Raw genomic sequence first — 15,787 nt, forward strand, 5'->3', positions numbered from 1 at the left:
ATTCACCTGATTTTCTTCTTCATTTCTTCTAAGTACTCCTCCTTTGCCAACTGCAGCGCCTGCTGATGTTCTTTTCGCAGAGTACGTAAGTCTTTTTGAAGATTACTCACTTCTTTGCGTAGTTTGTTTTTCTCCCTTTCAGTCTCTTTCACTTTAGCCTGCAAGTCCTTCTCCTGGTTCTGCATATCGCTTAGTAACTTCTGCAGCTCCAAAACAGATGCAGCTTTGCCTTCAGCATTCTCCTCAAAAGTTTTCAGATTGTCATTTCTTTCATCCAACTGTTGCTGTAAACTTCTTAGCTTTTCCTCGTCTCTCAATCTCTTTTCTTCCATTGCAATCTTCTGCGCTTCGTTTTCCTTCACTACATCTTCCAACTCTTTTAGCTTCTGCTCTAAAGACTGACTGAATGCCTCCTTTTCCTGCATTTTTTGCTGGTAATCTCCAATTACATCCTCTATGCCATGAAGTGTTTGTTCTTTAGCTTTTAATTCCTCCCTAGTGCTTGCTAAATCACTGCCACAACGAATATGCTCCTCCACTAATAGTGAGTATTTTTTGGCTTGCTGCTCAAGTTCTTTCCTGAGGCTTTCAGTCCTACTTTGCTCCTCTTGCAGGCTCTTCTCAAGACATGCCAATTTTTCAAGGAGCTCTTGCTGTTTGTTTTGCAGTTCTAGGTGACTGACCTTACTCTCTTCTTGTTTCTTTTCGTATTTTTGCAACAACTCATCTTTTTCTGTTAAGCCCCGCTGTAACACCTGCATTTTCTCTTCATATGTCTGTTGGAGGTTCTCAAGCATTTTCATTTTTTCTTCTTCTACAGCAGCTTTTACACTCTCTACTTTTTGCAGCATTTCTTTCTCCAGTACCACGGAATTTCTCGTTGACTTAATTTTTTCTTCCAAAGACTCAGTTTTGGCCTCTTTCTCTGGCACTTGTTTTTCCAAGTCTCTGAGCTGATTTTCTCTGTCCTGCTTAAATTGCCGTTCCCTTTCTTCCATCTGAGACATCAATCGCTTTTTAATAGAAACAATTTTTTGCTCTGCTTTCTTTTCCAGATCTGCCAGCTGCGTACTCTTCTTGGCATTTAGTTTCCCTTCTAATTCTTTCAGTTCTTCCTCTTTGCTTCTAAGCATCGCTGATTTCATTTGATCAAATTCCCTCTCCTTTGCTTCAAATTCACCTCTCAGTGACACTATCTGCTTCTTAGGATTAAGTACTTTTTCTTCAGCCTCCTTTAACCTATTGTCCTTCTCAAAAGCCACCTTCTCTGCCTGCTGCAGTTGCCAAGCTATCTCTTTTTGTTCCGTTTCCTTTTGTACATTGTACTTTTTAAGTTCCTCCATCAAGGAATCATTTTCAGAAGTTTTCTGAGCAACGTGTTCTTCTAATTCAGCAATTCTTGCTGTTTGTTTTTTTAACTTTGCAGAAAATTCACTTTCTTGTTTTTTCGTCCTGCTTTGCTTTTGTTCCAATTCACTTTTTAAACTATCCAGATTCTTGCTTTGTTTAGCCAGTTGCTCCTTCAAGTTATTTAGCTCTTTGTCTTTTTTATTGGCTTCAGTATTGCTTAATTCAAGTTTGCACTGCAAATCTGTAATAGTATCGTGATTTTGGGTAAACTTGGTTTGTGCTTTCATCTTCCACTCCGACAGCTTGGCTGTGCAATGATCTACCTGCTCAAGAGCAGATGCTTTTTCTTGAGTCAGCGTCTCAACTCTGGACGATAACTCCTTTATCTGGTTTAACAATAGCAACTGATCCTCTCGATGTTGCCTGCTTAACAGACTCACGGCTGCTTCCTTCTCCGCTAAACTTATCATGCTTTCAAGTCTAACATTAAGGTCATCAATTGTTTTGTTGAGAGCAGAGATCTTGGATTCCTTTTCCTGGAGTTCCTCCCTCATTGAGGTGACAGCATTGATATTTTCAGACAACTCTTTCCTCAGCTGTGTTATGTGAGTTTCTTTTTCTGATGCCGCTTCCTTCTGATGCCCTCCCTCCTTCTGCAATTGTTCCTTTTCTGCTACAAGTCCTCCAGTGTCAGCTCTCATGGACATAATTAAATTGTCCTTCTCTTGTAGCTGTTGCTTTGACTCTTGCAAAGAAGTACTTGCAACAGAATGATGCTCTGTTAGTTTTGCAGTTTGGTGCTCGCAGTCTGCAATTTTGCATCTTACTCGGGCAATTTTTGCATTACATTTTTCAATTAATTCATTGATTTCTGTTCGCACTGAAGCTTCCGCATTCTTCCAATAAGAATCTAACCGGACTGCAAGTTCTCCTTCTTGCCTTTTAAGCTCAGTTTCCTTTAGCTGAATTGCCTCTATGTTCTTCTTATAATTTTCATGATCTTTATACTGAGAAGACTGCATAGCCCGGAGTTTCTCTTCAAGTGTTTGCAGTGTATTGGCCAGCTCAGTAATTTTGGCTTTGTCCTCTTCCTCAACTGCCTTCTGTTTATTGAGCTGTTCTTGAAGTCTTGACTTCTCTTTCAGGGAGTGATTAAGATCATCTTCCAATTTTTTCAACTGCGTTTTCAGATCACTTTCCTTATCTGACAAAACATCCACCTTAGCTTCTGACTGCCTTAGTTGTTCTTGCAATTCCTTCAGCGACTCCTCCCTTTTCACCTCTTCTTCCTTCAGTCGGGTTACTTCTGTTCTGGAGCTCTCCCTCTCAGCACTGAAGGCAGCAAGTTTCTGTTTCAGGTCTCCAACCTCCTGCTCTCTCTCTTGCAGTTCCATTTCATGTTTTTCTTGGAGCTCTTCAACCTGCTGACTGAGTTTCTTTTCCCAACTCTGGGTAACTTCTTCTAACTCTCGCCTATGAGCCTCAACAAGACTGTCCAGTTGCTCTTTCTGATTAGATTCCACTTTTGACACAGCATCACTGATGCTGGCTGAGCAGGCACGTGCCATTTCCAGTATTTTAGCATTGAATTCACTTTCTCTCTGGCTGAATTCCAACTGCTTGTTTTCAAGCTCTACTTTCAGTTTAGCTTCCTGCTCAGTAAGTTTATTCTCAAAAGTTTCCTGCATGTTTTTTGATTTCTGCTTAATTTTCTCCATTTTGTTCTCCTGATGCTTTAGTTTACTTTCATATTCTCCTCGTAGAGCAGTAATTCTCTCCTCTGCAGCTAACAGTTTCTGTTTAAGCTCTTCCACTTGCTTGTTGTGTAGCTTCTTCATGTGTTCAATTTCATTTTCTTTCTCAGTCACACTTCCTTTTATCTCATCAGCCTCTCTTTGTAGAGCCTTAGGTTGACATTCATATTGTTGTGTTAAAGAGGTTACTTTTTGTGCATTTTCAGTGCTCTGCTCTTGCAAGTGCTGCTTCAGGTCATGCACCTGAGAGATGTACGCCTCTAACTCGCTCTTGACTTCATTCGGCTGGGATTCAGTTCTTGGTAGCTCTTCACCAACTTGCAGTTTTTCGCCTTCAGGATCCGTCAGTTTTTGCTGCAGCTTTGCTAATTTCTCTTCATAAGTCTCTGCCTGCTCATTAGAGGGGCTCTCACGAGACTCTGAAAGCTCCTCTGGCTTTGCAGACGCTTGGACAAGCTCAGCTTCAGATTGTTCTGCAGATTCCTTTAGTTTCTGTTCACGTGTTTTCAGTTCCTCCAGATGCCCGTCTTTCTCTTCCAATGATTCCTTGAGTTGCTCAAGTTCCTCTTTGACTACCTTCTCAGCTCCCTGAACAGATATTTCACGTTTTTTTTACATAATTTCAATTTCTAATAATTGAATTCTAATCATTGCAATAATTCATATTACATTTATGAGAGAAACGTTCACTTTTTCTTATTAAACTAAAGCAGCAAAGCGTAGGATGAGAGGTATCAGGAGTCTACACTACTATGTTGGAGATTAAATATAGCTACTGATCTAGCCTAATTCTACCTCTCATGGAATTGCTGCTGTAAGGGATCATCAGAAAACTTCCTCCTCATGGTACAGATACTTTTCTTTGAAACATGCATTCTGTAAACAAACAAAAACTAAAAGCATTGTAGTTTGAATGCTTCTTCTTAGGAACACGTCACCTTTTACACCACCAGGAGTTGCTCCAAGTACCAAGACTGTGATACAAAAAAAACTTTAAGGAATAAAGAACCGAGAAACTCTTCATATGCCTAAGAAAATATAGTGACTCGGTTACTTTTCCTTTGTTGATCATTTTTCAATCAATTTACATTTTACCTCCTCCTTATTAGTGTTTGGGGTGGGATTTTTTTGGTTGTTTTGTTGTGGTGCTGGGTTTTTTCCAGCTAGCATTGAGGAGGGTATTCAGCACAACTGCTCCATCCTGAATAACATCATCTTGCAGTATTAAGTATAATGTCACAGGCAAACACCCTAAAATATCTATACTATAAAATTCTCAGCTAGCTTAAGTTATTTGCTCATTAAAACAAACTAAACCACGTCACATGACTAACAACAGCTTCTAAAGCCAAGAAGACAGATATTTTGAGTTTTAAACAATATTCTTCAAAAACTACACAATTCATAGAATATTTTTCTTTACCTTGTCCTGTACTAGCTGCTCAGTTGAATTCTTTGCATCACGCAGCTGTGTCATCAGTTCACTCTTCTCAGCCATATGAAGGTCCTAAAACAAGACCCCAAACACAAGTGTAAAACCCTGCCATCTGTAAGAAAAGACCTTCTGACAAACAGCTTAGGTTTGGCTCTTACCCTGCAATATCCCTCAGGGGAAGTGCACAGAATAGAACCTATGGAAGTGAGAGCAGGCAGCTTTAGTTTACTTTTGCATCTCCCAGTGCTAGGCTGCCTCGTAGCTTCCATAATAATTCAGACACCTTAAGGCTTTGTTAAGAGTCTCCACAGATCTCTCATGAATGTCAGAGCTGCTACAGCAAAGTGGGCAAGTAACGTGCCTAAGTCACCAGATCTATCATCTGCATCTCTGCTTACAAGAGGATCCCAGCAATGCAACATAATTTCTCATCACCTGCCTTGTTCTGGAAAAGGTGCTACTCGAGTCTTTCAAAGCTCCTTCAGACTCAGCTAGTGCTAGGTGGAAAAAAGAATCTGATCTCCAGAGCTGAAGTTGAGTACAGCTATACTTATTATATTTTCATGTTTCCATTTCCATCAGCCACCTTACTTTTATACCACGCTAGGCATTAATGGCCTTAAAAGGAAAATACTACTTTAGCTTTGGGACTGCACTTATGTTATCTTCACTATATCGTGGTCTCTCCACTGTCATGCCTTTCTGCGTTTTCTGTTCATTTACATGACTGATGCCTCCTCCGCTGTCTTGAAGGTTTAACATTTCTGCACTTTTCTCATTTTACCTCCCGTCTTCTGTGCTATGACAGTCTTTTTCTCATCCCAACTTCCCATAGCTACCTTATTTTGGAAACAGTAAAGTTTCATACCCTTCTTTACAGCTTTTTGAATAATTGTTCTGTGTGTTCATTCCAGCTAGGGTTTGCACTGTTAGCTCCATAAAAGTACAGCGACAGTTTGTTTAATGGTCAGTCCTATTAACAATTCTTTGTAATGCTGGAGTTCTTACAGTATTTTTAGTAGCTACCCATAAAGTTAAGACGATTTTTCATACTTTGATTTTCTCCAGCTCCTGAAGCCTCTCTTCAAGCTGTTCCTGAAGCGCCTCCTTCTCACTCGGTAACTGGGCACAGTGCTCCTTACATGACCGCATCATCTCCTTGTAATAACGCAGCGAGCTTCTTTGGGGGTTCACTCTCCGATTAAGAGCATCCAGTGTCATAACAGAATCTTCAGTAACCTCTAAAACACAACACACCAACATTATCCTATGCAGTTTCTAAAACACTGATCTGCATTCATCATTCACACTTCACAACCTTCTTGAGAGACCTGTCAGTCGTGAGATGTCTGCAAAACTTCCTGGTGACTACTGAATGTGCCAGAAACCTACTACACGTACCCAGAATTGTAAACACATGGTATACACAGCAAACAGTTACTATAAAAGCTTTAGAAGCAAACTATTATTCAGTTAGGGCTTTCTATGCACTTAAAAAGTCACGATTTATAAACCTGCCTGCTGCTACTAGCAGAATATTCACAAGCAGGAAAAAAAATGCCAAGCAAAGCAAATCACATCTCTGAAGTGCCAAGCACACAGACTCCTGCTTTCTCAGGGCTGGGTATGACATGAATTCTAAAGCAGTCAGGTGGGCAATACTACATTCAGCAGTGTAAAGGCCACGCTTCGCGTCTTTCCCAGCTGTTCTCCCCTCAGTATAAATAGCACATTGCGTAATATTTTACTGTGCGTTCTGCTCTCAAGCTCTGGAGGCTTTAAGAGTACTTGGCATGAAAATAGGATCGAACAAATCCAGGGGGCCAGTTCATGACTCTAAGTCTTCCACACTATAGTCCAGGAGCAGACTCCAGCACAGGCAACATTCTTTAGGGACTACATACTTAAGTTATTTCCTAAGTACTGCAAAAGATGTGATGCTGGAGAAGAAAATCTCTGATCTAACCCTTCATATCATCCTAACGTACAAAAATCATGGCAGATGCTGAAAAAAAAAAAGATCATTTCAAGATCCATGTTCACCTCTGTGTGAGCCCTACCTTTTAGGAAGGATACACATGAATGACACTTTCACTATGTATCAGCATTATAGTGTCCCTTGCTCAGTAATCAAATATAAACAATGTTGAGAGTCCCATAACTCAAATAACCTCCTGATGTGATGAACACTTAGCTTATTTAATAGCATCAATAGAAAAACTGATCTCTGCTTTTACTTGTTCCCCCCTCCTTTCTCAGGGGAAAAAAAAAAGCAGAAAAAAAAAATAGATACACTGGCAACTGGTCTCCTCTCTAAACACCAGGGACAAGTCCTTGCTTGCGGGGGAAAGAATCTCTTCATCATATTAAGTGGGGATAGCAACAACCCCTACCAGCAAAAGCAATTACAGTCCTATCATCGTTACTGACAAAGGCAAGACCATATTGGATTTGAATTCTTACAAAAAGTTAGCATCTTAGAAGGGCTATGCTGTCCTCTAGCTATCAATCACAGCGTGTCCAAAACAAATGTCTCCTGCTAGAAAATACATCCTCACTCTGACATGCTCAGCCCTAGGCATTGTTATGCCACTGTAAGTAACAGCAGTTTTTCTTCCTTCCTAAGTAACTTGAGCTTTTCTTCCCTAAAACTCAAGATCTCTTGAAAAAGCCACAATACTCACCGCTGCTTCCAGGTTCCACAGCATGGACTGGACTTGGATTTTCTTCTTCCAAACAGGTATTGAGATCAGGCGTTTCAGTGTCTGCCTGACCATCTTGGAACCTCTGTTTCAGCAAGGACACCTAAACAAAATGGGTTTTTTTGTTAAAAAAAACCCCAAGGATTCTAAAAGGATCACATTTCTGTCTTCAAAACTAGAGAGTTAAATGCAATTTATATCAGCAAATGAAGAAAGGAAAAAAAGGTGTCTGAGCATTTTTAGTTTCTAAAACCAGAATTATGTTTCCAGTTAACAAAAACACCATTGAGTGCAGAAACAAAGACCATGTGAGAAAAACACACATTTTGCCAAAGCAATTTTAGCTCAAACATCTTCTAATGTTATTCTTAATAAGAAAGACACTGCAAATGTATTTAAGTGCAGATCAATCAATCGCATTTCACACTAGTGAAATTTTACAAGCTGTCCTCTAGCACAAAGATGCACTTAATTTCTAGATAATCAGAAATTCTCAAGAAGCTTCACAACACCACAGTAACTATTATAACACATGGATATACATTATGGGAAATACATCATTTAAAAAAACACAAAGAAGACGTTGGAAGAGCAGGTTTAAATAGCATCTGTCTGGTAAAAAAAACTGAAATGTGAAAAAAAATTTCATATTATTATGAAATAATATTAAAAATACCTCTATGCAGTTGTGACCCCAGAATCCAACCATTAACTGGGTATTTCTTTTACTAAACAACATTCCACACAACACAGTAAGAATATCCCATTGTAATACCAGCATTAAAACAGCAAGAGTCTTGATTTGATGCAAAATAATCACGGATTCTTTCTTCCTGAAAACAGATTAAGTCAACAGAAAAAGAAGAAATATAAATTTATCTTATGACCATTCAACATGCTAGCATTCCAATGGGACAAAAGCCATATTGAAGAGCAGAAAACTGGCTTTTTTATTGCTCAAACATGTGTCAAATGAGAAGGCCAGAGAATGCAAAGGAACTTAACTGTTCGCAGCTGCTGGTGCAGACGCAGCACGGATCTGAACCAAAATGCTACCCAGAGCATACACCGTTCATCGCCTCCTTATCTGGACTGTATCCCACATCGCTGAAGAAGAGCACCCCACAATTTGCCAGCGACCTCCTTTGAAACAACTGGCTGCCCGGCTGCAGGCACAGGGACAGACCCGTGCAGGTGAGCATGAGCCTTGGGTACAAGCACGCCCAGACGCTCAGTCACTGTCCCTCGCCCCCAAGGGAGGGCTCCCACCTGTGAGCGAGATGCCCGGCTGCCTGGAGCTACCCTGCCTTCAGGAAAAGGTGGGACCTCGCAGGGTCTGATGGCTCCTGCAACCTCCACACCAGCACTGCTGCTCAGCACAGCACACACCTCAAAACCAGGAGCGCAGCCACAGAGAAAGCCTGTGGCTTTGTGCCGGCTGGTACCCAGCTCCCGAGCAACGTTATGAGCATGGACAGAGGTCATCACATGCCCAACTGCAAACCTGATGCTGCACTGGCTCTTGGGGCAGCAAAAAGGCTTCAGCTTCACATTCTGCTTCACAAGGCTTTGATAATATGGCTTCTGTGAACTTGCCCTTTTAATTTGCTCTGACCAATCATTTGGACGCCTTTTAATTAATCCCAACTTCTTTACTCTCAATACCAAATATATTAGAGCTTTTCCTTTTCCTTTCACTGTAACCTAAGGAGACAATAGCCATAACAAAACCTCCCTGACCTCAGGAGTGAAATGAAACTGTACTACAAATCCATACAAACAATGTAAATATAACTGAGATCAAGAGTATTTTTTAAAAATTTAAGCTATTTCTGTTTTATTGCTAGTTATTCCCACCTTCTATTAAAAAGCACTTATTACTAGTATTTGCCCAACATCAATACCACAAGAGGAACAAATTGCGCAAGGATATCTACTGCTAGACCAAACAATACGGCAAGAATATAACACAAAGACAACACAGCAGCAAAGGAGAAAACAGGGGTTGTCGTACCTGTGAGGATGCCGGTCCATTTCCTCGGGATCCTGGAAGCACTTGTTGAGTTATGGTCTATAGGAGGAAAATAAACTTTTAGAAGGAGTAGAATACAAGGACTGTAATTCACCAATTCCTACAAACGGCATCTGTGCTATCTCTCTCCTCTGTGGTTTTAGTATTTTCTTTTGAGTGCTCATTAAGATGTCTTCATGCAAACAAGCTAGTTTGTTAAATTCAAAACGCATTGCTGCAATATACAGAGCTACGAAGTGTTATGTGTGCATAGGTTAGTACGAGACATCAGCAAATGCTGGCATCAACACTTAAATTAGACACTGATTATTTATGTAACACTTAAGCACAAATCAAAGAAACAGCAACAACACAAAATGATAGACGGAAAAGTCTAATTGATGACCAGTGTTGTTTACAGCCAACATGAGTAACAGTGGAATCACACAATCTTCCCCGGTTAAAGTACACTGAGGGTGGGGGAAGCTACCCGCAAAAAGCATGGTAAAAGGCTGTTCAAGTCTCCAAAGGAGCACAGGGAAAAAAAAAAAAAAAAAGACTTTCAGAAAGAACATCCTGTGCCAAACTTCATGCACACGTTCCTTTGTTCTCCCAAACACACACACACTCCAAAAAACAAAAAACCCACAACCAACAAAACAAAAAGCAGTAGTTTTAGCACAGAGTTTAGATGTTCCTGTTCCTAGTCTGTATATCTTGCTTTTCCAATGTCCTGTGTTCAGGTGTTTTCTAACCTGTACAAATCCAGATGGTTTCGTGGTGTTTAAACCAGGTTAAACTGAAGTAGAAAAACATGCTAGAAACCATCTTGGACATGATTTTTTTTTCCAAGAGAAGCAAAGCACTGTAACATATTTAACAAAGTATGAGGAATTCAGATAAAAGCAATGTAACTTTTAATTTCTAATCAAGATTTATCCTGATAGTTGTATCTAAGCTTTAAAATCATCATCATCATCATCCACGAATCTACTACATTACTACATCCACAATTTCTTCTCTGGTTGGATACGCACCAAGGCACACATCAACATAAATGCAGAAGAGGAATGCTTCAGCATAAAGGGCTTCAGAAAGATTTGATGTGGAGCAAGCTTGAGGAAGAACAAAAATACCACAGACGAAAGAGAAATCCAGACAGTTAAGGAAGGCTGAGAAATGTGCAGTCACCCTTTCAGATTCAGGCAATGCGAAATGAGCAGTAACCACCCATACAAGAAGTCTCTTTGGATCTGGAAGTTGCCGTTCACCTGGCGCAATCAAAATTCTGCTTCAAAGCGCTATCCTATTGCGGGAGATTTATTCCTTGTGATCTCTTACTGCTTTTTAAGCTAAGGCAGTCCTACATTGTATTCTCAGCTCCATTCCCTGTTGTTTCGCATTTCTTAACTGGAAACTTAGTACTGAGGGTAACTGAAATAAAAATTTATTGTCTGCTTTATAATTTATAGCGCATCTACCGTGCGAGTACCAGACTTATAACAGGAAGACAAATACTTTACCAAGAATTACAGACGAAGTACAAACACTTCTTTCAAAAATCATATCTTCTGATCCCCTTAAAAGGAATCTAAGGAAACAATGGAGGGTTTGTACATCCAATTGATAAGAACAGTTTGAGACTATTTAAGACTTTTTTAATTTTAAATACACAAGATTAAGTAGATTTATTAAACCTAATGAGGTGTTTAAGAATATCAAAAACAAAGATGCTGTTCTTTTCTGGAAAGATCCCGAGGGAAGAAATTATTTGCTATAAGTTGCTAACTTATATATTTGAATATTATGTATAGTTTTCGTGATTTTAGAACTAAAATACAGGATTAGCTTGAATAAGAACTTTTAGCTAGCCTGTGCCCAGATACTTATGCTTAAATAAGGGATTTTAACAAGGCTGCAGGTAGAAAGAATGAGAAAGAACGTGACTGTACCTAATTAAGCCAGATAACAAGGATCAGTGCAACGATAAGAAAGAACCACCAGCTAGGACCAGATGCAGCCTTGAAGAGGTGCCCAGTGAGTCTAAGGGCACGTGCAAGGAGAGTTGAAAAGTTCTACTGTGAGGAAGACCTATGGTCTTCATCCAGAGACCTCTGAAGAATACCCCCAGAGGGCAGAGCGCATGTGTGAAAGGGAGGAAACTTATGTAAATAAATTCCAGGAACTGATTATAATAGACACACCTGATCCAGGAAAAGTGATGAATATATATGCCTTGACTGTATATGGCCTTTGTGAGTGGTACTGGATGTTGCACGCACATTAGGTGGAGCGATCCCCTGCATGCCTGGCCTCACACTGAAGAATACCTTACTTAATAATCAAATTGGCTTTGATCACCGAGTCTGGCTTTTCACGGCATCAATCCTTAAAAATAGCTTTTTAAAACTAAAACTAATGTCATTTTAAAATTTTCCTCTTTGCCCTGCTGACATCTTTGTATTCCATGTGTGTAAACAGAAGTACAATGTGTATTCGGGATTACATTTTCTACTGGCACAAACCATAAAATGGATACACTGGTAATCTATACAAAAACTGGACCACCACAGGAATCCAGCTCCTGCATTCTAAGTCACTGTGCTCTAGGGCAAAGCGTTATAGTCTGGTATCCACACAGTGAAAGGAAAGCATGAATAGAAGCCGCTATATATAAATATAGATTCAAGAGGCTTTGAAGAGCTAAAAAGCCACAGCCTTTCATAAGCCTTAAGAGGTGTTTCAGCAAAATAAGAATCACAGAGCACTGGCTGGTACTTCGAAAGCCTTAAAATGAGCAGCTATGTCAGGTTTTCTTGAGACCAGGACAACTCTTCCCTCCACTAACCTATAAAACATAACTCCATCTGTATTCAAATTTCTGTTACTAAGACTTACAAACCAGAACTCAGTTTTAAGCAGAGTATATTAGGGTTTTCCAGTGATGCTTGGTGTCACTAGAGGAAGGAAGGAGAGTGTAGTATACACCTTCTTCCCTCATTTTACTTAAATTTTTCTTAAACAGTTCTCTCCACCTAAGAATATTTGAATTGTTTCTTCATGCAACAAAACCCATGCAGCTTAGTTAGTAAAGTGTTTATACTAACTTCAACTATGCCAACCCACCCAAAACTACTGACATTTTGCTATGATGCCCACCCTCCAGGATCGCATCACTTATATACACACAGTCAAAACACTGGTCTGTTCATCTGTGCCAATGCTTTTTCCCTCTCCTGCATCTTCAGCTTACCTAGGTACTCCAAATTACACAATTGATTTTGTAACATTTATCCTGTTATAGCCGCTGCAGAGCAGCAAAATCCCACTTTCTATACCAGAAAAGCAAAGTAATCATGAAGTATGAGGATGAGCTGGGACTGTATGTGTTCTAAATCACTATGCACTCAGAAATGCTGTGCCTCTGAAGCATGTGAAAGATGCCACCCCAGTCCTGCGTCAACAAGCAGAATACAGCTTTGTATGGGCATACGTTAGAAAGCAGAAGGCTACTTTCCTTCCTATCCTTTGCTTCTTTTTCTACGCTCCTTGTTCTCTTCTCACTGAGCCTCTCCACTACCACATCATGGAAACAACATTTCCAGGCAAAAAAATACACGCTTAAAATAAAACCTAATTATTAAAAAAGACGATTTTTCCTAACAATAATAGCTATCAGGCTACCTACTAGAAGGAGCTCAATTTCAGTGTCTGTGCGAGATAATTATTTCCTGCTACCATAAGTAGTAAATGACATTGTGAGGCTTTCACTGTACGCAGCAAAAAGCAACTAGGTTTTAGACAAGAACAATCTCAATGTTTACCATACCCATTTATCTGTATGAAAAACATACAGACAAGCATAAAAATGAAGAGGAAGACTTTCCAAGGCATTAATGAATTCTAAGCAACACACGTACAAACTTGTGCGACGATTATTTAAAGGTTGTGTAGAGTATGGTTACCTGTATAACAAAAAGCCTGTTAATTTTTTTATGTTACCATACATTCACATCATACAGCACACCAGCCAGGCGCGATCAGGTACTACACCTGCATGAAATTTAGTGCAGGGTTAGCAACAAGGTAGTTAAGATAGATGCCTTTGTGAGAACAAGCCAAAAGCAACACTAGATTTGCCTTCTAGTCAGCACTCTCCTCCCTCTGCTAAAAACATCACTAAGAGGGGTGAGGGGACTCACCACACCATCACTTTGTGGCTTAGCTTGTTTGGTGGGATCCAAAGCAAAGATAGTTTACTCAGAGAGAAAAGCAGGTTCTGCTATCATCCCGGCTAGCAGCTGTCATTCAATGCAAAAAGCAGGAAAACAAAAGAAATCAAGTAATAAGGAAAAGAATCTCTCACCATTTTACCCATTTTTTTCCACACTATTAAAGACATCATAAAACAATAGAGCAGTTTATGAGACAACGTATACTGGTAAAGGCAGGATATAACCAGAAAATATGCATTAGATCGTTTCAGAACAGCCAAAACACAGTTTTGGTCATTTAGAAGTAAAGAAACACACAATGAAAAGATTATAGTTTAGTCAAAGATAAAGGCAATGTTTCAAGTGCTCCTATTGCAATTGGTTTTAAACTTCCACGGATGACTCATCTGCAGTCACCACTGAGCCTTGTTTGCTCTCAGTTATGTGTGGAAATACTCATTATTACAAAAATTCTATCGGTATTTCAGTTATAAACAATATAAATTGCATGCTTTTGACTATTTATCTTCTAGTGCTCCCATACACTAGAATTCGAACTATATTAAAGAAAAAAATCCTTACCAAATTTTTCCAACTACTAGTGCACTACTATTTTGTAAAAACACCACAAGCTGTATGGACTGTTTTATCAAGGCAGTATTGCAGAGGAGATGTAAATTGCTAGGGACTCAAGCCATGAAGACAAAGAGACTCTGGAACTCAAATTCAAACCGGATATATACGTGCCATTTAATGCAATCTAATGCTTTAGGACACCCTAACAGATTTTAAAAAAAATATTCCTTTCACGATTTTACTTACACAAGGTTCAACTTACAGCCTGAGATTTCCAAAATGTGCTATCTGCTGAGTGAATCAACACAGGAAATGCTTTTTCTTGCACGTGTAAGATCTGGACTGCTACATGACTTGCAATTTGTGTCCACCAAACCCTTGTAGAAAACGCTTTAAGTGCGTAATGTTCAGTGACACCCATACACAACAGCCTCTCAATATTGTTACTGAGTCACTGTCATTTCTCCAATGTATTTCTATGTTCAAAAATCCCAAATAATGACTGAAAAATCTAACTAACTGAGACCTAGATTAAGAAACCTGTAAAAACAGAGCAAAATTAAAACCTCAATTCTATGCTTTTATTGCCTTTGTCCTGGTTTTGGCTGGGGTAGAGTTGTCTTCCCAGTAGCCAGTATGGGGCTACATTTTGGATCTGTGCTGGAAACAGCACTGATAACAGAGGGATGTTATAGTTACTGCAGAGCAGTGCTTACATGGAGTCAAACATGAACAAAAGAGATCGTCCCATTTCTCCTGATCCTAATCTCTCTGTGTCAGCCTGGGCACACGTGCCCAGTGCATCCACTGCAACTGCAACCACATGCTGAGTCTGGTCACATTGGTCACCAGTTCCCTTGTCTCAGCCTGTTAGAAGCATAAGTCCTAAGAGTGAGCTGTGCCAAAGCTCCTGCTGTGTATTTATTCAAGTGTATAAGACCCACCATAAGTATCTTCTTCCCTCATCCTCTTTCTAGGCAAAACAAAAATAAGGAAGCCGACAAGAGTTGATGATTCCAGAAAATCCTAGTTAAGTGGTGGTGACTGTAGAAGCTCATAGACATGGCCATGCTTTGCATATTGTACGTCTGCCCCTTTAAAGGCTATGTGCCAGCAAAAGAAACGGCATATAGTAGCAGCGGCAGTACTGCAAACAAACCTGATGGCATCCTGAGTTAGAAGCATGCAAATTCTCAACCACCAATCAAATGAGGAAATCTTTAAGATAAGATTTACTTTTCAAGTTTAGAGGAGAGCCATTAAGATGCTGAAATGCAGTTTGCAAAGGACTTGTAAATGAATTATGGCAAATATTATTAACCAAAAGACTGTGAACGTTTTCAACACATAACGTAAATTATCTTCAGCTTAGTCAAATCACTTTTAAAAATATGACCATCAAGAACTTAAGCACTCACAGATGGTTCAAATTATCTCTTCATACTAATAGTATGGTAATGTCTGCTTCACAAACACTAAGTTGCAACCTTTCACCATAGTGTTCATTTGCTTAATCCTAGTTCTAGTAAATAGCACACCAAGCCACCTGCATTAAAAAGAATTCCTATGTCCTCTCCTAAGAGGTTTTTACTCTTCACCAGAAAATTTTTAAAAAAAACAACAAAAAACAAAACCAAAAAACAAAACAGAATTTTGGACTGTCAGTACGTTCAGCATCCATCAATATTTTCAAACATCCCCTAAAGTCCATGACCACGTCAGCCCAGCCAAGTTATAAGAGGAGG

General features: G+C 39.6%; 1 protein-coding gene across 1 annotated transcript in view; it reads right to left on the reverse strand.

Annotated features, from left to right (window-relative positions):
* LOC128851158 (golgin subfamily A member 4-like) overlaps positions 1-15,787 on the reverse strand; it is a 94,625-nt gene that overhangs the window by 49,822 nt on the left and 29,016 nt on the right. The window contains exons 3-8 of the mRNA XM_054057886.1: positions 9,256-9,312; positions 7,918-8,074; positions 7,224-7,344; positions 5,593-5,780; positions 4,528-4,611; positions 7-3,692 (exon numbers count right to left, since the gene is read on the reverse strand). Coding sequence (XP_053913861.1) covers positions 7-3,692; positions 4,528-4,611; positions 5,593-5,780; positions 7,224-7,344; positions 7,918-8,074; positions 9,256-9,275 — 4,256 coding nt within the window. The 5' untranslated portion in view covers positions 9,276-9,312. The remainder of the gene's footprint in view (positions 1-6; positions 3,693-4,527; positions 4,612-5,592; positions 5,781-7,223; positions 7,345-7,917; positions 8,075-9,255; positions 9,313-15,787) is intronic.

Source organism: Cuculus canorus, chromosome 2, assembly GCF_017976375.1.
Source record: "Cuculus canorus isolate bCucCan1 chromosome 2, bCucCan1.pri, whole genome shotgun sequence".
Lineage (NCBI taxonomy): Eukaryota > Metazoa > Chordata > Aves > Cuculiformes > Cuculidae > Cuculus > Cuculus canorus.